This window comes from Seriola aureovittata, chromosome 9 (assembly GCF_021018895.1).
Source record: "Seriola aureovittata isolate HTS-2021-v1 ecotype China chromosome 9, ASM2101889v1, whole genome shotgun sequence".
In the NCBI taxonomy this organism is placed as follows: Eukaryota; Metazoa; Chordata; class Actinopteri; order Carangiformes; family Carangidae; genus Seriola; species Seriola aureovittata.
The window spans coordinates 12,439,730-12,467,514 of NC_079372.1; the positions used below are offsets into that span (position 1 = coordinate 12,439,730).

At 42.8% G+C, this 27,785-nt stretch overlaps 1 protein-coding gene across 14 annotated transcripts in view; it reads right to left on the reverse strand.

Annotated features, from left to right (window-relative positions):
* Positions 1–27,785, reverse strand: part of LOC130174697 (ankyrin repeat and SAM domain-containing protein 1A-like) — a 61,816-nt gene continuing 34,031 nt past the window's right edge. For 2 of the 14 annotated variants that reach the window (XM_056384813.1, XM_056384808.1), the window contains 13 exons: positions 23,517–23,573; positions 21,908–21,977; positions 17,831–17,946; positions 10,475–10,573; positions 9,364–9,510; positions 8,575–8,682; positions 8,157–8,327; positions 7,880–8,017; positions 7,715–7,786; positions 7,511–7,597; positions 6,783–6,920; positions 5,576–5,758; positions 3,048–4,163 (listed from right to left, as the gene is read on the reverse strand). In XM_056384813.1, the coding sequence (XP_056240788.1) occupies positions 3,921–4,163; positions 5,576–5,758; positions 6,783–6,920; positions 7,511–7,597; positions 7,715–7,786; positions 7,880–8,017; positions 8,157–8,327; positions 8,575–8,682; positions 9,364–9,510; positions 10,475–10,573; positions 17,831–17,946; positions 21,908–21,977; positions 23,517–23,573 (1,629 nt within the window). In that variant the 3' untranslated portion in view covers positions 3,048–3,920. The other 12 variants (XM_056384811.1, XM_056384818.1, XM_056384816.1 and 9 more) reach the window with 11 other exon arrangements.

The window sequence follows — 27,785 nt, forward strand, 5'->3', positions numbered from 1 at the left end:
CAGCATTTCTAATTGCGCCATTTATTAGTTGTACAATTATGAAAAATAATCATAAAAAAGACTGGAAGCCCAAGATTATTTACAATCTTTTTTTCTGAAGTGAGGTCCCTCTTCTGAGTCATTGTTTTCTCAGCCTTTATTTTTTTTATTTTTTTTTTATTTTTTTTAAATCACAGGGTATTTATTCACGATATGTTTAACTTTATAAGACATAGTCCTTTTCTCTCTTTTGACAAATGTCAAAAATTATACGTACATACATACATATACATATATATATATATATATAGATATATATATATATATATAGATATCTATAAAAGCAAAAATCATTCAAGTATCAAAATACAGACCGCTAGATTCATGTACAATATCATTCTCATCATTGTTGTCATCAGATTAGTCCCAGAATATCTCTCATGATCCTCAGCAATGTGCAAAAGCAGAACGGGACCAGGCTGATGGCTGAAGGTGCCGACACCAGCGAGCTGAAGACAGTGTACCATAGAGTTATCGTACTGGCCTGACAACGTACCACATAAACAACAGTTAAATCAAAACGACCTAACTACGTACCCATATACACATCAGCTGACCAAAAAGTACCATTAACAGTCAACATACTGGGAGTTAGCTAGGAGAAACATGCTGCGCCCTATTGTTCTGCTCTGCAGCTAAAATCTAAAGACGGACCAGCCTGCATGGCAGGTTTGGTGAATAATCTTGTCTAGATTAACTGAACAAAGAGGCAGGGAAGGAGACAGAGCTGCAGTGAACCACACCTGATCCAGTTCCTGCTTTAGGACACGTCATTGCCCTAAAAAACATTTAAAACATACCAAAAAAAAAAAAAGAGAGAGAAAACTTTCAAATCAAATAAAAGCCACCCCCTGTTAACACCACTATAAAACAGTCTTTGTAGTGTCAGTTCCTCTGCCCTTTGAGTTTGGTTAGAGAGTTCCTCCTGTGCAAGATGACATCATTTATCACAGCTATGCATGTGTACTGTGGATGAGAGGCTGACGGTCATCAAGAGACGCTACAATGTTTGGATACAGGACAAATAATCCAGGAAGGAGTGTGTACCTACAGTGTGAGGTCTCTTACTGACAGTTTGTACCTTTGTATCATAAAAAAAAAAAAATTATTACGTTCCTCATCTCAGCCACTTCCACTTTAATTACAAGTTCTGCATTGAAACCTGCTGGTACATCTCCTGAAAGAGTAAACACGAGCTCCCTGTGAGGGAGGCCTGTAAGACTGACAGCCGAGAGGAGCCAACGATTCATTCCCCAGGAAATGCACAGAGCATAACAAAAACATCTGGCTGGGACAAGCATCATTTTCTGATGGACAGGAAGCTAAACAGAGGTTTGTGTGTGTGTGTGTGTTTGTGCGTGTCTGATGAAGTCGGTGAGGTCAGATGAACCGATGGAGCGTGCAGTGATGAAAGTTTTACGTCTGTTTGTCTCCGGGCCTGTGTGTTACTGTGGCTGCGAGCACGATCCAACTGGTGATGCGATCTGCTGCATGGGAAGTGGGTCACCTTTCCAATAAAAAAAAAAAAAAAAAACATCCTACCCACCATGCAACAGGGCTCATTCCTGTCGTTTCTTACTGGCTGGGAGTGGCCACAGTGTTCAGCTATAGGGAAGGGACACAGACACACGCACACAAAGCAGGGAAGTTAAAATAAAGTAAAAATAACTTTGAACGAATGGACACAAACAGCACGATGGTGACGGATTACCATCCCCCTTTACAATGATTAACTCTTTTCTCCGGCAGCAGTGAAATATTAACATGATGTGATTGGCAAAACAAAAGGCCATGCTGACAGGATGAACAGAGAAGGCATTTATCGTGAAAAGAAGAAAAAAAAAGACAAGACAGGGGAAGATGCACTTATTCTTACACACTCAGGGATTTGGTAAAAGTGCTTAGTTATAGTAAGTTCACTCCAGAAGAAGCATCAGGTTTAAATCCTGGTGCTCTGATTGACAGACAAAGGAGGGCATGCCAGTCTTATGACAGTTCAGACTGTCTATTTTCTGGAGCAACAAGGACCACTAACATGCAGGTCCACTTCAGCCTCCGTGCCCTATTTTGATTCCCATTTTCCCCACAAGAAAATCCCCCAAAATGCTTACTTCATTAGCTCCAAAAGAACCTCATCACAGTGCTAGGATCTTAGCCTCCTTTGGCTTCGAGCAGACGCTGACAGGTGAAAAGCCCCCCCCCCACCCCAGTTAATCCTGTGCAACCTCTGTAACACCACAACCTGCATCCCGCTGAACAGAAACAGTCTGCTAAAGTCCAACTGATGCATAGAATTACAGAACCAGTTTCTCAGTTTCCTCAGGAAACATGTCCATCCAGGGACAAGGACGTGTGCAGTGGGTCACTCTTGGCTGTGGTAAATCAGATTTTCTCAGCACTCGGAGGAGTCAGGAGTTGAAAGATCAGAGTGAAAAGCCTCAGAGCGGCCATCGCCTAATAGAGCGAGAAAAGCACCAGGAAAAAAAAAAAAAAAAAGAGCTTATCACCAACAGTAAATACTAGGATGTTGACTGGGGGAAAGAAAAATGGAAGCACTGGGCACAGAGTTCAGGAAGCAAACAAGGTAAACAGAAAGGAGTGTAACAGTGAAGGTGAGTGGCGGGGCTGGTTGTGTGAGCGATACCAGCAAGAGGAAGAGGAGGCGATAAAGTGGAAGGGTTGCACTAGCGGCGTGTTGTTGTGGTGTTGTTCTAAAAGCAGGACACAAGTGACGGCTGAAGGGAGACGGGGGAGGGCGGGGGTCCAGCCCAGAGAGAGAAAGAGAGGCAGAATCACAGTGAAAGGCACACAGAGGGAGGGGAAGGAAGGGGGTGAGACCAGGCCCAGGTTGAGAGGTCAGGAGGAAGAGGGGGGTCCGCTCAGAATATGGTGGTCTCATACTTAGTGCTGATGGTGCGCTTGGATTCCTTGGGGTCCATGAGCCACGTGGCACTGCTCTGGGACTGAGCATCCCCCTCCTGGTCCACAATGTCTCCCTGTAAGTACAAACAGCATTTATCAGTAATCTATAAAAAATTTAGGAAATTGTCAAAAACACAATATAATGTAGTTATAAGCAGATGTAAGTGTTTTTTTTTTTTAAATAATAAAACACATTTTTAATAATATAAAATATGTCTTCACAGGAGAAGTTATAATTGTTGACACATACGTACATTAATAAACACTTACAGCTGCAACTACACTGTGGTATGTTTTCTTTGTTCTTTGCACACTTCACTACATTTCAAATCACGTTTATTATTATAAATTAGGTTTAATTTGTTAATTAAATGTATTTTGTCATTTGAAATATTTTCACACAAAATTTAGTTTGAAATCGGATTCTTTGTCCTTTGAAGTCATCACAGCCACATCCACAACCCAACTTCCATTTAATAACTTGTTCTGGAGCTTTCAGCCATTATCACATGGTCCTCATCAGCTGATAGCAGCTCAGTTCTTATAGAATTGTAGATGTTCAAATTGTTGTCCTTGTCGAAGCAATCTAACCACAAGGTTCATTTAGTATCAAGTACCATTTGTCAACTGATGTTTTCAAGGTGAAGAACAAGCTTCCAAGCTTGATTAACTATTGTGTATAGTAGTGTATAGTGTATTTTAAAGAACTTACTTTAAACCTTTTAGAATAGATTTTATACATGTGCCTTTACGTGTACTGAAACAAACTGCAATGATATTTTTATGACGTTGTATTACTCCCTTTGGTTCCACTACCAAAAACCAGCCACTCTGTGCATTATTGTCTTACCACCAAACTGTCATTAGAGGGCCCCCAAGTCAAAGTAACATCCAAAGCATTCATCAGTACAAACAGTGCAGCTTGTGGATATATTTTCACACAGCAGTAAAAACATACATTACCAGCAAAATAAATTCACACAGGAAAAGTGGGTTAAAAGACACACACAGAGGATTATTGGGTTTTCAGGGCAGTGAGAGGGGAAACAAATAGGAATCCAAGTGTGAGAGGATGGAGATGTGACAGGATGAGAAGGCAGCACCTGGGCAGCAGGGCTGGCAGAGTGCAGCGGTAGGAAGGAGGGACGGTGGGTGGTGCAGGTGTAACAGTAACAGCAACGACTGTCGAGAGGAGGAGAGTCCTGGGAGAGATAAACGCCCGCCAGGAGGAGAGAGGGAGAGACAGAAGAAGAAGGAGCACAAACGAAACAGACAGGAGGCGGGGTAGAGAGGGAATTAAAGGGAGAGAAATCGACACAGATTTGAGCAGCATGAGACAGGAGGAGTCGGATCTGTTGTAGCCAACACAGATTAGACTCTGGTTGTAGTGGGGCATCTTAAAGGCGTGGTTGTGTGTAACTGTGACAGTGTGGAGCGGGGAGAAGTGTCATTTGTGCTCAGCAAAACTACTACTGATTAAATAAAGTTTGAAAAATTTACATATCAAAATACAAAGGTGGGGGGAAAAAAAAGGCAGACACTGGAAGAGCGACAGCAAATTTTCTCGTAAGATTCTGCTGAGTTCATTAAGCTGCAGACGGACATGTGCGACTGGTCCCTGAGGTGTAGTTATCTCATTTATATTCAGCACGCGCTCGCCTCTTAATGTTTTAATGCTAATGGCCAGACGAACATCAGCAGTGTAATCATAATGATGTGAAAAGCTGCGGACTGATACAAATGTTCGAAGACTTGTTTAATATCTTTTGAAGGTTTGATCTCAAAAAGTTAGACACATGTTTTAATGAAAACATAATTATTACACGTTTGACGCTGTGATACGTGGTACGTTTAAGTTTTCCTGGCACAGCTTCACCTTCAGTACTTCCAAGGTGCACGCAGAAGGGAAAAAAAAGTCTAAAAAGGTCAAAGCATAATGAACAACTTTATAGTGAGAGCATCCGCTTCCGGCTTGTGGCCTTCATCACGGTCCCTGACAAAGCCGGAAAAACACACTGGTCTCACAATAAAGTTGTTACATTACAAGTGCTGCAGGAGTTCAGAACTCTCCTTGCTTCAGCTTTATGACTGTAGACACTTTATTAAAGCAGATGTCTTTTTTTTTTTTTTTTAACAAATGGTGGATCCTGCAAATGCCCCCCCCCCCCCCTCCCCTTAGTTAGGTGTTCAGTACAGTTTAGCTTAGTTTAGCCTATATTTGTTTACATTTTTGTAAACTGACATGATTAACAGTATGCTGACTTAGCTATTAGCCATCTGTACACTGTACTATGTACCCATAGATTTACAAAAAACAATCACTGGATTACTTGGTTTTAAATTGTACATCCCATTGACTCTAAAAAATATGTGCATCATGTCTGTGTGTTCACAGTTATGACTCAGCATCTCATTGCTGCAATTTGCATCCAAATTCAGACTCAGATTCTCTATGAGTTTTAAAGTACTGTTATTGCCTCCATGAGCTGTGTGTCACGTCCACTGCTGCAGTTCCAACTGTCGAATCAGCAGGCGAATGACTGTAACCAGCTCCCTGCTGTGTAGTGTATCTATATGGTGTGTTGTGCTACAGTACGTCTGATGTCCAACTCACCGCTGACTTCCGCACGCTGCCTCGTGGTTTGGGTACGGGTCGGCCGGACTTGCCCTCGATGACCTCTGAACCGTGTCCCGCTGGGAGGTTCTGGTGCTGTTTGGTTCTTTGGGCCTGCAGAGCCAGCTGATAGGCTACCTCAAACGCCTGGCCCAGGGTCAGTATAATCTCATAGGTCAAGTTCTACACAGAAAGTGAAGGAGAGGAAGAGCAGGCAGATCTTGAAAATTGTTTTGTTTTGTGTCTCCACTCAGTTTGTAGTGAGACAGCAAAAAAATAATAATAAAAAAAAAAAAAAAAAAAAAAAATTATCAGAGAAAAGTTTCTTTTCACTAAAACTTCTTCAAAACAGAATTGCGTAACACAGAGAGGTGGCAGTAATCTCAGCGGAGTATTGTTCCCCTCAGTACCTGAACCGGATTCATCCTCTGTAGCTTAGTATTAAATCTGCTGCTGCATTCTTTTGTTAGTTCCCGACAGCTTCCAAATATGAACAAGCACCTCAGACTACAGACAGAGGACTCAAGCTTCACACTACATGGCTTGGGAAGTTAAAAAGCATTATTTCTACAGACACAGAACACAGAGCTCCGAATTCATCTGCATATCCTTCGATCAGGAATCTGTCCTGACACGAATACGTCATCTGCCCTGATGTGTCAGGCAGACGACATCAGCTCTTTGTGAGGTGAGGATTGCGTCTGGTGGTTGCTCGTAGCAGCAGTACGTTCAATACAGTTTAAAATAACTGATTGCGGGCCTTTGATGGTTATCTGCTTTGTTTCAGCCCCCACGGAGGAATTCACAGAGATCTACAGTAACCCAGAGGAAACTGTTGTTATGCTGAGCGCTGTCTGGAATGACCCCGGCTGCATTATGAAGAAGATTAGCAGGGTAATCATCAGATCTCTGGGGGGGGGCACAGGAGATAAGTGAGGTCTAGTTATCATGGCCAGAGTCGCACTGTGTCTACGTGGAGGCAATCAACCCCAACTGAAGCGTGACACCTTGAAGAGATAGGGCAGTCTGGAGATAACAGTGTTGACTGTGCAGCCCGTCACATCTGCTCAGTGTAAGTACAGGAGATGATGCCGGCGGAATTCAAATGTCCCGGTGAGGAAAGTTTTCAACACTCGCTAAAAGTTCTCCTTTCAGTGCGGTCACCTCGTCTGTGCTAAAATGAGGGTGACAGCGAGGGTATCCTTACCACGTCTACTGTGCTGAACACATGGCAGTAGTGGTGGCTGGTCTGCAGGTCCTTGGTGATGTAGGCAAACGTACACAAGTCCTCGGGGTCCTGGGCTGCACAGGAGATATTCCGGATCTCATGCTCTGCGATGATGTTCTGTAACGGGACCATACAGACCGCAGAAAATGACCGCTTCATCACAACACAAAAAGATTATCAAACTTTGTCACACAGACAACTGTAAGTGACGATGCATCATGGAAATATGAGTTGACAGGAGACGGCCAGTGAAGAGGAGACATCGAGGCATGAATCTGGTTTCACAGTGCAGCTGTGTAAAGGAAAAGCAGGCTGAGCTTCCAAGGCAACCTCTTTTTTTTTTTTTATTAATGTCAAATGAATAACAATATGAGCAGACTCGGTTCCTGTTGAGAACTACAAACATAGACGAGTCTGACATTTACAATCACAGAGAGCATTTTCATTTCTTTTGAAGAGGGACAATGTTCATTAATCAACAGTCAAATAAATGTACATGTACCCGGGTTAGCCAAAAGGCTCGTTTTCATTAGCAGTCCTTTTGCCTGATGTTATCATGCATCCAAAAAAAGTATGATGCCTGACTGTAACACTTTCGCAAACAATCAGCTGTTACTTGCACCGTGTTCAAGATTGTGTATAACATGAAACTAAAGATGTGCAAGGTTAAACCAAGCAGGGCCATGTATGTGGATGTAGTAGCAAACCTTATTGGCTGCGTCGATAAACTTCACACCCTTGTAGGTGATGGAGAGGACGATGGTCGGGACTTTTCTCATTTGTTCTGTCGACCTCTGGAGAAGAAAAGAACAGCACAGGGAGAAAGAACATCAGGGTGATTTATCGTTCATTCATATGCATAAGGTCATGTTTTTTTCACCGAGACTGGAGAAGAAACTCTCGTAGCATACCCGCATTTTGGCACAAGCATCCTGTGTGGACTCAGTACCCCGCAGATCTTTAATAAGCATGGAACCGAGGTACTAAATAGGAAAAGGAAACAGGAAAATGTCAGTGTTGCTGTAAATGTTCAATGAAAACAGCATCATTCAGGAAGGAGAAAATCGTAAATGTACATTGGCTTCGTAAGCACAGGATTCAAAGATGAGTTTCTCAGGTTGGTGATGCCAGTTCTGGACCGGGGTGTACGGTGCTGCCAGACTGGGCGGCCGCAAGGTCAGGCGAGGCTCTCGATGCCGTTCTTCATACCGTTCCTGGAATGGTTATTCAAAGTATTATTGTTATTATTATCAACGATGTCTTGCAGGTGCGCAATACAATCACTACATCACATAGAGATCCTCTGACATGACGTACTGCTGAAGTGAGGGATAAAGATAAACCGAAACATACATGAGTTCTGTGTCGTTCACTGCGGTATCTTTGGGTGACATCATAGTCGGTATTTGGCACTTTTTTCCTCCCTGGTTCTCCAACAGGCAGCAGCGGGTCCATCGAGCGTCCCGTGTAGGACTCCATCTGACTGAGGGGAGACGAGGTCTGGGATCCAGGCAGGTCTTGGCACTGGAGAGAGAAAGTTTGTACTTCATCCTTCACAAAAACCATGCTTTGCAGAATTTGTGGACTTCAAAAAAAAAAAAAAAAAAAGAGTGATTGAAACTAATAGAGCCAAGTCTGACAGAATAGAAAACCATCAAACTCCTTTTAATCCCTTCTTACCACATGTCATTTCAATGTGTATGAAAAGAAAAATGTAGATGAGTGTTGTAAACCTGCTGGTGACACAGTGAATGAGTGTGTGGGCTCTCACCCTGATCTGAGACAAACGAGGAGGTTTGACGGGAGGCTCTTCATAGGGTCTCTCTGCTAAGGAAGCAATGATGCGTTTCCTGTGACCAAGTAGGGTGATCTTTAGCACCTGGAAAAAAAAAAAAGATGAAAATGGGTAGCGGCACTCATGGAGGCAGGAGTGCCAGAAAGGAGGAGGCATGTCAAGAGAATCACTGACATAACAACTTCCCCATAAGTAGCCAAGCTTTTAACCTTAAATGAGACTGTAAGTGTCTCATTTTGGAAGAGCTATGACTAAAGCGTCTTTGTTTTAACAGATAATTATCAGATCATTATGTGCAAGTCTCCAGTTCTCTCTTTCAAAACTGACGTGTTCATTTCTTCTTAAAGTGTCAGCACCTTAAATATTACTCGTTTGTTTTCTGACCTTTGAACCTTTAACCAGCTGAAGCACTGAAAAATATTCCCTTAACATTCAAAACCAAAGTTTTGTGTTTTCCCCTTCAGAGTTTGAATGACTGGATGAGTTAATAAATAAATGTATTTATTTGATGATTAAAAATACATAACACTGTGCTGTAGTCATTACATACATAAAAAAATCAGAGGATGAAAACACAATAAAGCCTGCAGGCTTATTTCCCGTGTGCTCCTCTAGAATGAGTCTGTTTGAGTCTCCTGGCTCCTCAAAGTGCAGCTGAAGTAAACTGTCAAACTTGCCTCTTATCCTGAATTTTCTTTAACACGTTGTGAAACTAATTTCACCCTCTGATACTCCTCATAGTCCCTGTACGTCACTGAGACTCACGTTGACAATCTCCAGTTCCCACAGGTTTTTGACACAGTCCAGAGTGCGGTAGCCGCTGGCCAGGAAGTTGTGTAAGTACTCATGCAGTCCCAGATTCTCCAGCCAGGAGGACAGGGAGCTGCTGCCGTCACAGCCCAGCGCTTTCACCTGTAAGAGAAGAAATGATTCACTGATGCTCTAAGAGCTGTGCCACTGCACGTGCTGCATTTTTAACCAATTTCCCTGCCTGTTATTATGGATCTGGCTACAATAACCCTGTGCAAGTGGTGTAGAAAAGTCATTTGAATGAGGTAACAGATTATAGATTACATTTACACAACTGTAGTGGTGGTTAGGGTTAGTTTTAGTTTTACTTGAGTAAAAGTACCACAATGTAATAGTACTCCATTACAAGTAAAAATCTGACATTCAAAATCCTACTTCAGTGAAAATACAAAACTGTGAATATCCTTAAAGGTTTAAGCATAAAACTACTCACAGAAAAATGGTTCCCTGTGACTGATATCATGTATTACTAAACTAGTTATTCAGTTTTTAATACTGGAGTAACAAACAGCATACACAGCATTTTATGGTGCAGCTGCTCGAGGGAGTAGTTTCAAATTAGTCAAGTTTTCAAAATTTAGTCAAATTGCTCCCAAACTAGAGGTCAGACGCCCTCAATTAATCATCATGAGATGAAGCAAAAGATGAAAAAACAAAGTTTTGCTACACAAATTTATTTTCCTTTTTTGGACTTTCCTCTAATGCTTTCCTTTTTTTTTTTTTTTTTTTAGAAATATTGTATATTTTACTTGTTTGGGCCTGAAAGAGCAGGAACAGGTATTTACATTAAACCATTTGGACAGTTTAGACAACAACTATTATACATCTGCAATGTGACACAAGGCACCAACTAGACAATGTTATTTGCAAGGAGGTCCAAGCCAAAAAGGTTAAATTGTGCTTAAGTACAGTAGCAGTGTAAATGTACTTAGATACTTCTCACCACTGCCTGGGTATTTAAGGGAGATCAGCATCTTGTGATCTAACATCACAGGCAACACATGACATCTAATCAGGTCTTGCTCTGCTGAGATAAGCGCTGCAGTATTAATCAATGATTTGTCACCTTAGGTAACGAGCGCGCTGCATGCAGGATCTTCTTCCTGTGGCTCGGGTCTGTGATCCCAATCTCTCTCAAGTCCTGGTCTTCCATGACATTGCTCCCCTGTAGAACAACATACATAAAAACAGCATCCTTGTTAAAAGGAGAAGTGAATTAACTTGCATACTGGTGCCTGTGAAAGTCTTTAGAAAGAGAGGCACGTGCATGAGAGCACAAATCCCTTAATGAGCTCCAGTCGAAGGATGATGCCGGCCTGCAACACAACGTAAAATGTAACTGCATCACAGTCAGGCTGTATTGCACGATCAAGCCATATGAATAAATCTCTAATGTATGTTATGTTCAATCTATGAAAACCTAAAATACATGTTAATCTGAGCTGGACAAACCTTTTTAAAACAGGAGCCTATGCTGCAGGCAAAGTATTGATCACCAGCAATGCAACCGTTGCAGAAAAAAAGGTCAATTATTCCTGAGTGACATGTTCAAACTCCTTCCTGGGGTCCATCCTACTGACTGTAGTAAGGGGGCCATGTCGATAAACCCTTAAGTGAGATGTAAGTGTGTGGGGGAGGGGACAGAGAGGGACGTATGAATGATGATCCGATCCATCTTTGGTTAGACACAGCAGCACCGTTGAGACTATGTGGCAGGTAATGGATAATGGAGACAGGAGGGATAAATCAATGTCAGATCTGCAGAGTGGTCAGCCATACGAGATGGAGGCGTCGGATCCCAGTGCTGGCTGTAGCTGCAGGCTATACTGTTGACATGACAAGAGGAAAGTCTCTATTTCTACAATGGATGTAAGTCATTGAGAGGTCCTGTTAGCTGACCTAAAGATCTGACAGTCAAAATAAATGAGTTATTACAAAGCAGTACTCCTCAGATGACCGGTGAATAAGAAGAGTGCATGTTGTCGACTGTAGGGCAGTGAGCTGTAAATCCTCACTGTGTTACTTCTACACACGGGGGCAGCAACTAAATCTCATCTGTTAAAGTATCGTGATGCTACATGGGAGCTGCTGCCTCAGGAACAAATTGAGACAGCTCAGGCCCCGTGTGGCTGACACTTCAATATGAATCTCAAGTTAATCCTACAGTGCTCACCACACACACACACACACACGCACGCGCACGCGCACACGCACACGCACACACACACACACACACACACACACACACACACACACACACACACACACACACACGAACTGTCTGTAGGTTAAACCTGACAGCCTGTTTCTCATGCAGAAGCTGTAGATGTAAACAAGGATGAGGAGAGGGGAGGAGCAAGCCTGTCTGTAACAGTGAAAACTGCAGAGTAATCAGTGTAATGATGCCTGTGGAATCACAATGTTAATCACAATTTTGCTGATTATTGCACTGATGTACAGTCTTACACTGACGTCCCATTCGCACAACTTTGTAATATGTAAGTAGGAGTTTGCATCACTGTATCTGTTGGTGGGAAAGAAAGAAAGAAAGAAAGAAAGAAAGAAAGAAAGAAAGAAAGAAAGAAAGAAAGGTACCTGAACTCTCTGAATAAGTTAAGTCGGTCATAAGTGTTGGTGACCCACATTGGTTCGCGCTCAGATTTGAGCATGGACATCATGACGCATCTCTTCTGCTTTTTAATACCTCGCGCTAAACTGACAACTTAAAGCCCGGTATCTCTGAGCAGCAACATGCTGATCGCTGCCTCTCCGGCTGAGGATTGAAACTATTTGGGGAGCTGGATGGATAATAGCGCTTTCACAGTGCATGGATCATTGCATTACTGTCCCACTGGAGATTAACTGATAAATGGCTCTGTGGGGGGAAATAGAGCTGCAACAGACTGGCTCCACTGTCTTTCCTCCCATTTCCTAGGCTGTTTCTCACACCGTTTATGGTTAAGAAGACCTGTTTTAATGCAGCTATTTATCATTCCATTTTTTGCAATGTGTTTTCATTGTATTTTGACCATTGCACGTGCATATTTTACACTTTGCTGCACCCAAAGTTTCCTGTTTATTGAGCTTTGCTGAAATTTAAGATGAGGTTTATGATGCCAGTCACAGAGTTTAACAGAGGAAACAGAAGCTTTGGAACGTATTTCTTTTTCACAGAAGACATTATTCTGACTTGTCAAAATGTTTGTTGTGAAAAAGCCAGATTAAATAAGGCTATGTGGGTTTGGCAGTTTTTATTAGCGCATTAATTAGTGCATTAGTGCAGAAATGATTGGTCCATCAATCAACTAGTTGATTCACAAAAAAATCAATCACCAACAATTTTAATAATTGATCGATTGTTTAAGGCATTTATCGAGCTAAAAAACTCAATACATTTACAACTTTAGCTTAAATAACTGTGGATATTAAATATTTTGGGGGGTTTGGATCAGACAAAACAAACAATTTACAGACATCAAATTGGGCTCTGTTTGTTTGTTTTTTTGTCATTTCAAAGGATGAACCATTAATATTAATCATTTAATCAAAAAATAATAATTCAGAAATCTGAGCTGATCTGTGTGAAAGTGTGACGCAGATTTATCCATTAGTTAGCATCTTTTGGTTTTGGACTGTTGGTGAGGCAAAACAAACAATCTGAAGAAGTCACCTTGGGCTCCGGGAAGTTAAAATGAAAATAAAAATAACTATTCCACATTTTGCTGCCTGAAACAAACCCTACTGAGCGCATGGTCTTCAGATGGGAACCCTTATGAGGTGAGAGCTGTTTGAAAGGGATTATTCTGGTCATTGAATGGCAGCTGAGTTGATAAAACTCTAATTTCCCGCCACATAAATATTACATTCACCTCTGCTACATCTTGATAAGCCGTTTATCCCCCACACAAAGACATTGAAAACACAAACAGTGTGACGTGAGAGACTTGGTGGTGACAACTGCCAGGTAAATTCTAACTAATGTGGTTCCGCTTTTTCCTCACCACAGACTCAGGTCTAAAAGTGAGAATACATTAGTTGAGAGAAAGCTGACATCAGCACAACATGGGTGAAAATAATACAATAGAGTAGTGTAAGCTAGGTGGGTTTGTGTCTGTGCTTGTGTGGCCTATCCATCTCTGCCTTCCCTCTCATTAAAATGCAGCTTCTCTCTCTCTCTGGCGGATCCAGAGAACAGCCACAGCGGTCCCTCTGGTTTAAAAGCACTCTGAATCCAGGCCAGGGGCTCGGGGGCACGGATCACTCATTCTGACCGTGTAAAGGACAGCTAACCAGCAGCACTAAAAGTCATAGTTTGTCCTCCTAAACAGGCTGTCATAAGACCACACAAGCCTGTAAGGAGAGCCTGACAGGAAACTGTGACAGATTGTCCAAAGACAATAAAAAAATCAAACATGTATGCAATCTAATCCGTGCACAAATGTTTTCCAAATGGACAGCAATACATCACCACCAACACAGCACAAGAGAAAAATCAATTAATCCATTCCCAATCCTTCAGCTTCTAATGCATGAGGCCATTACCGAGTTTCCAATTTGTCTGCAGGCTTCGGTGGCATTGCCTCATTCCCGCATAACCACTTTGCATTTATTTAACGGCAGCAAATAACAATGAGGATATAAAAAGGGGGCGAGTTATAAGATGTTCTGATGTTTCTCTAACCTCTGTGCAGCTTTCTTACTTATATTACGCATCGAATCACCTCCATCGACCCAAAACTTTAAAGTATATTTGTTCCTCTCTAGACGGCTCCATGAACACCAGTTTCAAACAAAGCGAAGCTTTGGAGACACGGTTGCCTCGAATACAAACTAACTTGGAGCTCTGTTGGCTGACCCCGTCACAGCTGACTCTACATCCACCAGACGCTTTGCTCAGAAGCAGAGTAGAGCTGTTTTCGTCTCAACAAGCACTACCTGTCAGGGCCGGCGGGGACGGGGAGAGCAGCGTGGCTGCGCAAGAGCTTGTTTCATCAGGACATTTGCTCCATGAGTCAATAAAAAGCATCTAATTGGTTTCAGAAGAGGCTCGTCTCTGCCTCGGTGCTTGAACACAATACAATCACTGCTGTTATTGATCCCCTTCTAGAGCGAGCCTGCAGGGTAGACAGAGATCACAGCAGTCTGACCGGCAGAGTAAACACTGTTTAATTAGTGATCTCACTGCACATTGGCTGCAGCCGACATGCCATTTCTCCACCAATGTTTTTTCAATGCTTTTTTTTTTTTTATACCCGTGGGAAGATTAAAAGAAGCCTGAAAACCATTTTTCAAAGACCAATTCAGTGCAGGCCAGATTTTTGCTGCTCAATTGAAGCTGACTCTGATATGACCATCAAATGAATTTGGCCTCTTTACTTCGTCTAATGTAGCAGCTCAGCTGCAGAAGGGGATGTCATGGCCGTTTCAGTCAGCCGTGAGTCTCTACAAATGGTGTATATCTCCCAAATCCAGGTGTGTGAACTAGTGTGATGTGTCTTTAGGGTTGTAGAGTTGATGCACTGGATCAGTCTTCTGATTATGAGTGTGGATTTGTGGCAGACATAACCAGGACTAATGCTGGCTACTAATAAAATTAGACAAAAATATCTGTCTGGTCACACAGCCAACAATGAAATATGACCTGCTCCTGCTGGATTCATTCTAATGCACAAGTGCACATTAAACACAATTAGACAAATTGTGTTTAATGAGGTGACTCATGAGGTAATTCTCATTTCCAGTTGAGACCGAATTGTGATTATTTAAAAAGGTCAACAATCGCTGTTGGAAGGACACGTTGTTTAAAGGTTACAGTTCTTTTCTAAATCCTCTAGCAGATTCAGGAAGCCAGGTGGGTTGTAAAGCTTTGTTTAAAGATAGAAATATCGCCAGCTCACCGCCTTAACAAAAAAAAAAAAAAACTCAGGGACTCAGGGCTGAGGAAGGAGAGTGTGACAGACTAAAAAAGACAGTAGGGAGATTAAACCCAGAGAGTAACTTCAGAGGCTTCACCACAGACTTAAACATGGGTGTTGACATCGGGGTGAGAAGGAGAGAGGCAATTCTAAGGTTATGTAAAGTAGATTAAAGATCATTCATCCTAGTATCACTGTACACTGAAATTTGTCAGACATATTTGGCAGCTACAGCTATACAGGAGCATGAAATGTTCGCTGCACACGTGTTTTAATGTTCATTAGCGTAATGTTTCTAGCTTTGTAAAGCTGTTCTCAACACTTCTGTTCATGATAAGGAATTGATGACAAACGCAGACATTGGTGTCGCTGCATCCGCTGTCTGGAGCCTAAGAAGTCATGATTTATAGTATTTACAAGAAAATTACAACCAAACTTTAAGCTCTGGAAAACAGGAGGGAGGACAAAACAATGGAAACACAACGTGTGTCTAATGCATGACTCTTAATCTGAACTAAGTTAATCATTACAGTAACCACTGGGAGAAAAGAGGCTCACATTAGTTTGCATGAAGATTAATAGTGGCATTTGTCACCCACCTGTACATACTGTACACTGTGTTCATTTAATTTCTCTGCGGGTTGGGTTTAGCTTCTAATTGCTGTTGTCAGTCATCATTTTCAAGGCAGCTGCTTTCGATTTAATAATTTCACAGTCTGTGGAAAAACATTGGATTGAAATGTTGGTTCTGATCATATGAAGCGCTGAGGTCATAAATGGGGCTGTGTTTGCCATCGTGCTTTGCAAATCAAAATGACATTGGCAGCTACACAGGCGAGTCATTACACTGAATGCTAATTTGCAGTTACCAACATTTGACCGCACAAGGTTTCCAAAAGATCTGTCATGAGGCCAAGCGTGTGACGTCTGGCTTCCAGCAGCACTGCTCATAAAAAAAAAAAAAAAAAAAAAAAAAAAAAAAAAAAAAAGAGAAGATGACGACTTTACTGCAGACGTACACACAGAGAGCTGAATCGGTCTTTACGTACGTCCTTATGTGTTTACATCCTGTCTTTAGAAGTGTCATGGTGCAGTGGCAAAAGGTGATCCAGCTGAATACTGAGGTTGCTGCCTGTTGCACAGCATTTCTACCTTAAGGTCTGTGACATGGAGAGAGCTACAGTGGCCTACATGGGAGAATTTGTTTTTTTTGTTCTGTACCAACTATGACTGAACCTGAACTATTCAGGTGGACAGATGATCAAAAGCTGGATTGGCTATTGAGGTTTGCTTGTTTTGTCTCAAAAGCCTAGAAAAGGTAAGATGGACAATCTTATCACTATTTACTTTGATCTCTCAGTATTGCATATTAAATGTGTTGTCAGTGATTTATGAATTTTGTTGTACACGGTGAAGAAAATTGTCGGTTTTCCTTAGTTTCTGGGATTTTTTTGTGTTGTTTGAAAATGTACAGTATGTGCTGCTCCCTCAATCTGCTGTAATGCCATGTGGGGCTGAGAGTAGTTGTATAAATAACACAATAATAAAAAACTTCATTAATATATTAATTAATTCATTTATATTATTGCACATGTGAAAACACATGTTTATGATGATGCGAGCTATGGTGTTTGAATGAGATGAAAACCAGCAAACACGTGGTTCTGTATCTGTTAAAGAGGAGTATGATAGGCTTGATGGAGGAGGAGAGAGTTTTCATCTTGACACATAAGTTGGCTTTCTCATTTCCAACATGGCCACCGGCTCAGCCGACCAGCTGGGTCCCTCCTTCTCTCCTCCATCAGTCCTCATTACTGACGAAAGCGACAGAGCCAACTCATAGTGGCGTTGCACACCGTGGGCTCTATAAACTTGTCGGCTTGGCAACAGCATCCCATTGCTCACTGAGACACTCCTCCATTCTGGCCGGTCATCAGCTGCAGCTCAGGCAGCCGGCTCACTGACTGAGAGTGAGAGGCCGTGATAGCGGCCTCCTGATTCAACACACAACCAGGCGTAAGGATATCAAACTTGCTGTAAACAAATCATTTGACAGCATAGATCAAACCATGTCTGTCTGTTCTCTAGCTGAATGGACATGTACATCTACTAAACATCACTGTATGCTCTGCATAAAGCCTCTCACAAGAATGAGAAGAATCTAAGTGTGTGATTTAATGTTTGATATTCAATCATGTGCTGAATCCACCCAGATATTACTGTTCCTATACTGAAACACAAGCCAGACTCATGATAGAGCCGGAGGGGTTTCAGCTAGCTGAACATCGGATGAAGGTAATGGGATCATCTAACAGCTAATGGAGGGTGGCATCAATTGGATTAATGCACACAGACACAAACTGGAGTTGAATAGGAGTAAGTGGTGGAAGAGACAAGAGAGAAAAGGTCATAAAAGTGAGAAGAGAAGTCAACAAAGAAAGTGAGTTGTGGTCATGGAGAGAGTTATGGTCAATTTGGACATTATATAAAGGAAGCGAGGAACTCACCATGTAGTGCAGGTCGTCGAAACCATTGAGGAGAAGCTTGCTCTCGTACTGCGGCAGCCCCACGTGCTCCAGCCAGTCTCCCACGGGCTGGTCCAGCAGCCGGCCTGCAGCACCTGCTGACAGGGGAAAGCGCTTCAGGAGGGAGAAACCTTTTAACCGGTAGCAGCGGCACTCTGAGGATGAGACGTGGCATTGCCACATCATTCTCGGCCAGCAGAGCCGAGCGCACCAGCAACAGGAAGGCGGTGGAGACAGTGTCCTCTGTGGACAGGGCGTCAGCTCCCGCAGGGAAGCGGGGGCCGAACCACAGTCACCCAAGATGGATTAAAGAACCCCTGATCTCAGGGGTGAAGGAGATGATAACGGGATATGAGCTGGTTGACAACCAGCTAGTATTGGCCAAGTTCTCAGCTATGACGGTCAGCCAGGAACATGGCAAAAACACACTTACAATCAACACAATGCTACCTCACATCAGGAGGTAACATTTTCTGTCCAAAAATAAAAGCTTGCTGCTGATTTAATTAAGCTCCAGCTTGGTCATGAAGAGAAACTCACAGGAGTCAGAGAGGAGAGCAGCAGTTTATAACAGGTTTTCCAGGGGAAGGGATTTGTTTCAGCTGAGTGGAAAGTTCTTTGGAAACTTGTGGACAGAGACAGGAGACAGTTAATTATCACACAGGCTCATCCCTGATTCACAGAGCCAACCTACTCAGCATATAATCCACAGCACAAGAATCTGCCAGAGAACATGACAGTGCTCACATGGAAAGCGGCCGGACAGGCAGAAAATGCAGAGGGGCTAACACGACTGCAGCGAGCTGAGATTGATCATGAATAAAAGCTGTACTGACTGCTGTCAGCAGCAGGAGCCTCACCTATAGAAGGACAGATGATTGCATCTACTCCTGTGAACATGTAACTGCTATGTCACTCAAAACAAAAAGCTCATATTTTCTATGGTTCTATGGTAAAACCCACTTAAATTAGGTGTAGTAACTCTTGATTTGAAAACTGAATCAACCACAATTAACAGAATAAATCATATTTCTGTTAATGGAAAGAGTTACGAAGCTGCCAACTTACAATAACAAACAGATATCATAACCTAAAATAAAATGAATGTGTGAAATGCACATTTTAAAGCTTCGTGTTCCCTTCTTGGTGTTCTCATCTCTTCCACCTGCTACAAAACCAGTCCTGTTCCTGAGGAGATTTCCATGTCATGAATCCCATTCTAGTCACTCCAGAAGCGTGGAAAGGTGTCGAGGCAAAAAAAAAAAAAATCCACTCAAGGATCCAATCAGCTACTTCAAAGAGCACTTTAGTAATTGAACTCCTGAGTGCTAGAACTGTCTCTCTCTCTCTCTCCCTCTCTCTCTTTTTCTCTCTCTCTCTCTCTCTCTCTCTCTCACAGTTTGTGAGATATGGTCAAGTCCAGCAAAAAGCAAAAAGCTCCTGCAGTCATCTCCGGGCTGAAGAATGGACCATCTAATCCTACAGATGCCGAGGTGGCGTCCTTCTATTGTCCTAGGTTGTTCACAATACTGCTGCCTGCAATTCCTCTCTCCTCTCGTACTCACTCTCTCTCTCCCCTCATTGCATGCGCTTCCCCACTCCTCCCTCCCTCCCTCCCTACCCCTCTCCTCTCTCTCTTTCTCTCTCTCCCTCTCTCTCCCTGAAACACTGCAGGTGGCTGCTCTTTGTCAGTGTAAGCTACCGTTTGAGCCACAGACCCCCCCCCCCCAACCCCCCAACCCCCCATTACTCGCATTTGCTCTTCTGTGTCTCACTCTTCTTCTTCTTCTTCTCTCACACTCGTTACGGTCCCCTTCACGCTCTTCCATCGTCTCTTCCCCTCTGATGTAGAAGTAGCTCAGTAGAGAGGAGAAAAGTAAAAGTGCAGGCACAGAGCCAATCAGCTAGTGACAACACTGCTCTCCAGTCAACACTGACAAGAGGCAAACACTGGACTGAATCAGAAGAGAGAAGGAGGGGGGTGGGGGGGCTTCTCACATGTGCATCAAACAGAGAGCCTCTTCTCCTGTGAGTCCCTCCATGGCCTCCTGACAGCGTCTTCGTGGAGACGGGGCTGTGAAGCACGGCGGCTAAAGGGTTGAGGATCACATATGCAGAGGAGTGGATTCTTACAGAGCAGACAGATACAGCCAGTGATGGAGCGCTAACTACTTTACTGCAGTGGTCTCAGCTTTCCTCAAGTCTACAAAGCAAAATGAGCTCATCCCCTGACATACGTAGTGGTTAATATTTAAACAGCTCACTCCAGTGCAGGGCGTGAGAAACAAGAAGGCTGGGATAAGAAGACAGACAACTTTGTACATAGGAAGAGTGGATCTGGTGCATTGCTTAAATATCTTATAATGTGGCTAAGGCAAAGCGTAAACTGGAGGGGAATGTTGAATAATGTGAGAGAGGAAAGCTGAAGGGAAGGAGTCGATTGTTCGCGTTACAGCTACAGTCCCCAGGCACCATCTATCAGCCCCGACGACAGGCTTTTCAAAAACACGAAGAATAAGAGGAGAGCCGGTACAGAATCCTTAACACAACCACATTACAATACAGATCGCTAGGATAGATCTAATATTGTGTCTCTCAGGCGCATTGGTCTTAAAAACTAAAAATACACTCGCTAACTTTCATGGCAGGTTTAGAGAACAGTGCTTGACCTAAACCTGGCTCCTGTGGCTGAAAAGCACTTCAGGTTTTGTGTCATACAGCACAGCTCGGAGCCAGTGCCTCAAGAAAAGAGGAAGGCAAGGAAAAGTGTTTAAAAGCGTGACTTATGCTGCCCGTAAAAAGTTTTAAAACATCCCATTTTTCCAGTTTTTATTTGAAATTTGAGCAGTTTACGTTTAGTGAATAACCTTAAATGATACGAAGGTAAGTGGTAAATAAGAAACTGTTTAACCTTAAATGAAGCCTTGACAGTAAATGCAAAAAGTTCTTACGCTTGCCCCAATTTTTGTTGATAACTTACAAAGCCTCCGTCTGTACAAAGGACGTGTTGGAACAAACTGTGTTACTACACCCTCTGATGCATCTTAAGGACAGTACTGCAGGAAGTAGTACTGTATGTGTCAATCACAATGGTGAGAAAAGGGCAAGTATCAAAGGAAGACAGACTGGTTGGTCAGAGTTTCATCCCAAAGGAAAGATAACGACCATAAGACCAGCAGAGTCTCCAGACCACATGGAGCTGGTTTGGGATGAACTGGACAGAAGGTGAAAGTAGAGTGACCTACAAGTGCAACATATTCATGTGAACTTCTGCAACAGTATATCTTAACAGTCTATTCGGCTGCTGGATGAGTCAAAAATTTAAGTTCAACAAGAAGTTGCCATGATTCCTTGTTTTTAAAATCGCCAATTCTTTATTTGTCCAAGCTTTAATTTTGGAAACACTCAAACATTGAATTACGTGACTTTAAATAACAGCTGGAAAAATGGAGGAGTTGTCAAACCTTTGACCGGTACTGTACCTTTCTCTGCAGCTGCTGATGCCAATTCCTCTCCTCACCTGCTCTATTAAAACAGACCAACTGTCCACCTGCATTATACTTTTGTACCATGTCCTCTATTGTTAACTGAATAGCAAACTGTTTCCAGACGCGTCCTTCATGCCACCTGTTTGAATTCCCTTGTGGGCAGTGATCTGGATAAAATAACTTCAAGGATGATTACAAAGAAAAACTGCGCAGGTTTGGTAAAGAAAGCATGAGTTATGGGCGCCCGTATGTACCATGTACTTAGAAAGGCTGTTTAAAGGTTTTGAGGAAATGCAGGAAATGAAATGCCGTCTAAATCTGCCCACTCAAATCTCCGCCTTCAGCCAAATGCAGAATTTGGGTTTTTTTTTTTTTTGTTCAAGCCTGGTGGGCTCGCAGTGAGATTCTCAAGAGATTAACAACGCAACAGTAGTGAAATATTTTCCCTCCCTCAAACTTTAAGCCTTCATTGATAATTTATTTTTGAATAAAACACTCAATTTCCAGGTGTTGAATTCACATTCAACTGCATGAAAAGGCAATAATAATAATAATAATAATCATACTCTACCTGGTGTAGCATATTGCTGATCTCTGGAAAAATCGATGCCAGCACCAATCAGTGTCATGATCTTCTCGATCTGAGGAGAGGGACAGAAGAGAGAGAGATGAGAACCTGGAGACGCCGTCATAGTTTAACCTCCACCTCTCACCAGCAAATGTCCCCATGCCTTAAACAATAAAGCACCAAATGCTACAGTCACTCTGCGAAGGCAAATGACAGCGTTGAGGGAACCTTCAGTGAGAGAAAAGTCCGTCATGGTGGTTTTTATGAAGACACATAAATAAAAAAAGAATTTGAAGGGCATCTTAAGCAGCAATGCACCATGGTTGATTGCCTTTATATCTCATTTATGGCCACAGCATTACAGTCATTTCCATTGTCTCATATTGGACAAGTTACTGGCACTGGGCTGCAGGCAGCAGCATCTCATCTGCTGCCTGCAGCCAAAACAATTCTGATTTACACAGACATCCCAGTTTCACAATCTGGCATAAATGATCACAAAGCACAAGTTTTGTTAGGGCAATCAAGGAGAGGCGAGAGAGAAAGTGTGACAGTCTTTAAAAAAAAAAAAGAAAAGGAAAAACAGAAACACAAATCAATGTCAGGTTAAACTATCTGTGTCACGATGTTTGCTCCAATAACACTTGTAACAATTAGCTATTGTTTCAAGGCAACAGAGGCTCATAGTACACAGAGTGAAAAAAAGAGAGATAACTAAAAAATGAAAAGATACCCAGATTCCCATATTGTCTTGCAATAGTTGCATGCATCTCTACATAATGCATGTGAACATTACTGGGGTGTTGTCTCCCAGCATAGTCACTGATACCGACGTGTCATACACATGCACACATGCGGACATACCCAATCAGAATAATGCATTGATAATGGCGCTGAGGCAGCACTGGGTCATTGAGTCGATGTTACACCTGTCACAGCACAGAAACATTGGCTCCCGCCTTTCAATGAGTCCAGGGCTGAGCATGCACACACTTTGGGAGTGCAGAAAATGAAAAGGTAGAAACTGACAGTGCCGCTGTCACACCTGTCAGGTACTGTCACTCCAACTCTTTTTGAGGATAAGGGCATGTTTTATAAAGTGGAGTGAATAGCTGTCTGTGCCTTTTACGGAAATGTTTTATCTGAAAGCTACGCCACTGGCTGTCGAGTCCAGGTCCTGTCTGCTGCTCTAAAAGCCCCAAGACAGGTTATCAGTCCCCATTAGTATAATTATTTAAGGCAAGGTGCCATCAGGAGACCTCTGCGTTTGTTAGGTTTTCATCATCAATCAGTACGTGGATGTTTAGTAGTGAAATGGTATTTAGTTAGAAGAGAAATGTTTGTCAGAGGAGCAGAGGGAGAAATCTAACTCTGAAGAATAATGCATCTATGCAAATGTGCTGCTGTCAGACTTGATAAATAATAGTATTTTAAAGCTTCTAGACTTGCATAGAAGAAGAAATGAATAATCACTGAGATCATGTCATTCCAAAAGGGTTAATTAAACCTTGAAAAAGTCCCATCTACCTCTACAAAGAATGCCCCAGAAGAGGACAGAACCAAACCCCAGAAGGAGCAGAGAGACATTTTCAATGAAGATAAGACGTCTTACTCTGTCAAAGGAATTAGATCTTCGTTGTTTTGTGGAGGGAGAAGTCGTCTGTGTCTGCTGAGAGAGAATCCAGGGTTTTGTTTTTCCTTCCTTCTGTTAAACTACTGTACCCTCTACCACACTGTGCCAGCTATCCTCTGGCACGGCTTTGTTTTATACACAGGTCCACTACACAGTTGACACTGAAAACAGTCAACTACATGTAACTGGAACACTATTTTAAAATGAAAAACTGGTGCATAAGTGATGTTTGTAATGATTAAAGCATCAAAGAATTAGACACAAATGAAATTGACACCTGCAGCCATCAAGGAACCTGAAGATCACACTCTGACCTGCAGTGTGCAGTATAACACATTACTTCTTCTACAGTAGCTGCTCTCTTATTTTCACATTCAACATGAATCCTCAGCACTGAAAACCCCTCATTTCTATCAAGGAAAGGGAGGAAGGGAGAGTTGTGAGACGAAGGGCAGAGGAAGGATCACGTTGTCCATCTGCACAGTGTTACGTCTCCATACTGTTGATTAGAATCCTGCATATTAAGCAGATGATTAATTAGTCAAACATACTCGACGAATAACCTCCATCTATCAGCACCACATGTTCACTTCATCAGTCATTAAACAGGAATGTTGATGGTGAACTGGCAGCATTTCTCTTTCTACCTGAGCAAAGACTCGGAGATGATTCAGCAAATATAGGTTGCTACTGTTTGTTGTGGAGGCGGAGGACATGATCAGCTTTTCTTTTCACCCTTCCCCAGTGAATTGAAGGAATAGTTCAATACTTTGGAATGACCTCACATCTTTTTTTCTTTTTTTTTTTTTTAAAGACACTTAGATGAGAAGATTGACGACACTCCCTCAGGCTACAGTTGGAAGACTCGAGTTGGGGGAAAACAACTAGCCCGGCTAAGTCCAAAGGTATAAAAAAAAAATAGCCTACGGGCACCTTTAAATCTCATCAACTAACATGTTATATGTTGTTTGTTTAATCTGTAGAAAACGCTAAATATAAAAACAACACATTAATTTAACTGGGGTCGGACTATTTCTTGGCTTGGCTGCAAGGCAAACAGTGTTGACTCCAAACAGTACCCGGTCATTTCGACACTTAAAACATGAGATCAGATGTATTGATTAGTGAGCTTTGGACAAATCCACAGTAGCTGTTTCCCCCGTTTCCAGTATTTATGCTTAGTTAACTGTTGGCTGTCGCTTCATATTTACCATATACTGTATGAGAGAGGTATTGATCTTCTCATCTAACTCTTGGCAAGTGAGCATCTAAGCATATTTCCCAATGTGTCTTTTCTTTTAAGAGTGCTAACAGCCTAAACAATATAAATAGCACAAATACAACGACATCCCTCCAAAGTTACTGCACTGAGGGAGCTGAAATTTCCCAAGCACAGATGTGAAAGATAAAAATCTCCTTTGTATTCATTAGCTATTGCAAGTGTTCTTCAGCCAGGCACATCTTCTGTAATAAATAAAAAACAGAGTAGTCTAAATGTGACGTTTTTGTTGCATTCATAATAACATAAATTATTAGGCCTCAGCAGGACAAAGCCGTTTAGGAAGCTGCTGATGATCACGGGCATTAATCAGGAGTCCAATACGTGAAATCGCACTGACTCATAGAGCTGTTGTAGCTCCTGGAGGTAATGAGGGCAGGGCAAGGCTCTCGTCTCATAAAGTGACTGAGAACGCTCCTGTCAATGGCATCGTTCCTCGGCAATGAGCAGAGGGGGACCAACAAGGAGCCGTGATCTCGCTCTTCTTTGGCTCTCAGGAGATAAGACATGCCAACATACTCTTAAATATTGAAGCAGAAGTTGTACTAGTCTGTTCCCCGACTTGCTGCATCGGCAAAAACCTCAGGGTGCCTTTCTGAACGACTCGAGCTGCAGTGTATAAGATGAAAGAAATGACTGGTTGCATTTCAAACATGCTCACACTGCAGGTACGGTCAGTGTACCAAGCTTCGTCCTTTAAACACAATGCAGATGTATTCATGAATGCAATAACAGTAAATGACAGTAAACACGGAGCTGCATTCTGTATCAGTGTGTTTGCTCCACTTGTCCAGTAGAACGGCAGAAAGAATACTAGCTGGTCCAGTGAGATTCAGGAGCAGCTAGCGTGAAAGGCAGGTGTGATATTGTGTTGGAGCTGGGTAAATATATCCTTATCAGGAGACACGGCCCAGTGATTTCCTCAAGGTAAAACACATCCACAACAAGAAAAAAGCCTCTGAATTTCATGGTCGAGGACTAAGATGCTTGGTGCCATGAGAATTAATGGAGGAGAGAGAGAGGAATGTGTTTTTGTGCTGCAGGATCCAATCAATACAGAGACCTGAAATGGAGAGGCGTCCATTGTGAGAGGGGCTCGCTATGAACAAGGAGACACAATGAAGAGGGTCAGAAGTCAGCAGCAGGGTGGAGGTCAACAGCTGAAGAGCTAGCAGCGATGAGAGATGGTCAGGGTGAGATTAAAGACACATGAACCAATTTATCATGCGTCTCTTAGCAGGCCTGCTGCACGAGGACGACCGAGGAGAATAACTGCGCTGCTGTTTTACTGGGATTTTGAAAGCAAAGACTATTTTTTCATTAACAGCCTTGAGAATCTTGAACAATGCGCAATGAGGCTCAGAGAAGAGGGTAGTGGGAGAGCTAAAGCACGCCTGGCAGAGCCTGCGCAGGGTGAAACAAAAGGCTGCAGCAGAGAGAGTGTGCCCAGACCACCGGCTTCAAATTGGCAAGCTGGCAACAAAGCAAGGGTTGGAATTAAAACTATGGACTAGTGAATGGCATCAAGGGGAACACAAACACACCACGTCTAAAGGGGGTGCCAACACCTCGGTGGCAAGATGGGACAAAGCACTGTCAGCAGTCCCATCAACGTCCTCCTGAAATAGCCCAATGTCATGCTGCGCTTTTAGGGACAACATCTCTTCCAAACAACTTCGAAACTTTGTCAGCTAATCCCTGAAGGATGTAGAAATATATATCTTCCAGTAAGGTGAAATAAGTTGAAATCCTTCGCACAACTTGGGAGTAGAAAGGGCATCACCTCTCTCCAGTGACTGAACTAGAGGAAGTGTTCAGTAGTGGCTGCATGTCTCAGCCCCCTGTGGCTATCCTGTGTTCTCCCCCTGGTGGGGATTAGAGAATAGATTTCCCCTGCTGGCTGCACCAGGCCGTGACACACACCCACAGTTTAGTTTGATCTCAGCAGGTCAAGTACGTGAGACTTCTGTGTAACAAACTGCACTGTCCCCCCCCCCCCCCCAGAAAATAAAAGCTACCCCAAATCCACAATGAGTTTCTGAACACGGCAACACAGGCAAAAAAAGGAACAAAGAAATGCTCCATGAATTGTGGCAGAAAATGCCACAGAGGATTAACTTTTTAAAGAAGGCACTCAAAAGTAGAAAGACAACATGAGGGAGAGGCTCAGACTCTCCCCCTTTGTTCTATAGTGCTGTATTCAGCAAATAAAGCAACACGCTTCAATCAGCACATCACAACCCAACAGGCTTTACAAGAAATATAATATAAACAGAAATGCTAGAGAGCATCAATTATTTTCTCATTCATGGCAGGTAGACAAGATTAATGAGCCTCCAGTGGAGCTGCTGCCTGTAAGGGAATCAATACTCACAAAAGCTGGTTTCATAGTGGCTACTGGATCTGTGGAGTGCGAATCGAAAATGAAGTAAAGAGTGAAGTGGGGCAGTGGATGTCGGCCCTCTCCCTCTGTCTCCCTTTCTCTCCTCCCATCTGTGGAGCTCAGTTTGCTGGCCCACACAATGTGCCCCCTGGATTGTCATCTTCAGTCTGATCCCAAGGACCAAGACCAACCCGCATTAGCATGCGCTTTACACACCAGCACACCGCGGCACAAAACACACATGCACACACACTCAGAGCTCCTTAAATGGAGAGATGCATGGGCCAAGACCTCATGCAAGTCAAATCTCCTTGGCTTGAAACCGGAGGCAGTGTATCCGAGGGTGTTTATAGCTCATGCGAAGAAAAGCGCGGGGGGGGGGGGGGTGTAAGAGAGATCTAGGAAGAAAAAGGGAGGAGGGTGTGAGAACTGGAATATTTAGCAAACCAGACTAAAAGAAGAAAAAGATGTTTTTTTTTTTTTTTAAAAGGGGTGTGTGTGTGTGTGTGTGTGTGTGTGTGTGTGTGTGTGTGTGTGTGTGTGTGTGTGTGTGTGTGTGTGTGTGTGTGTGTATATAGGCATTAGT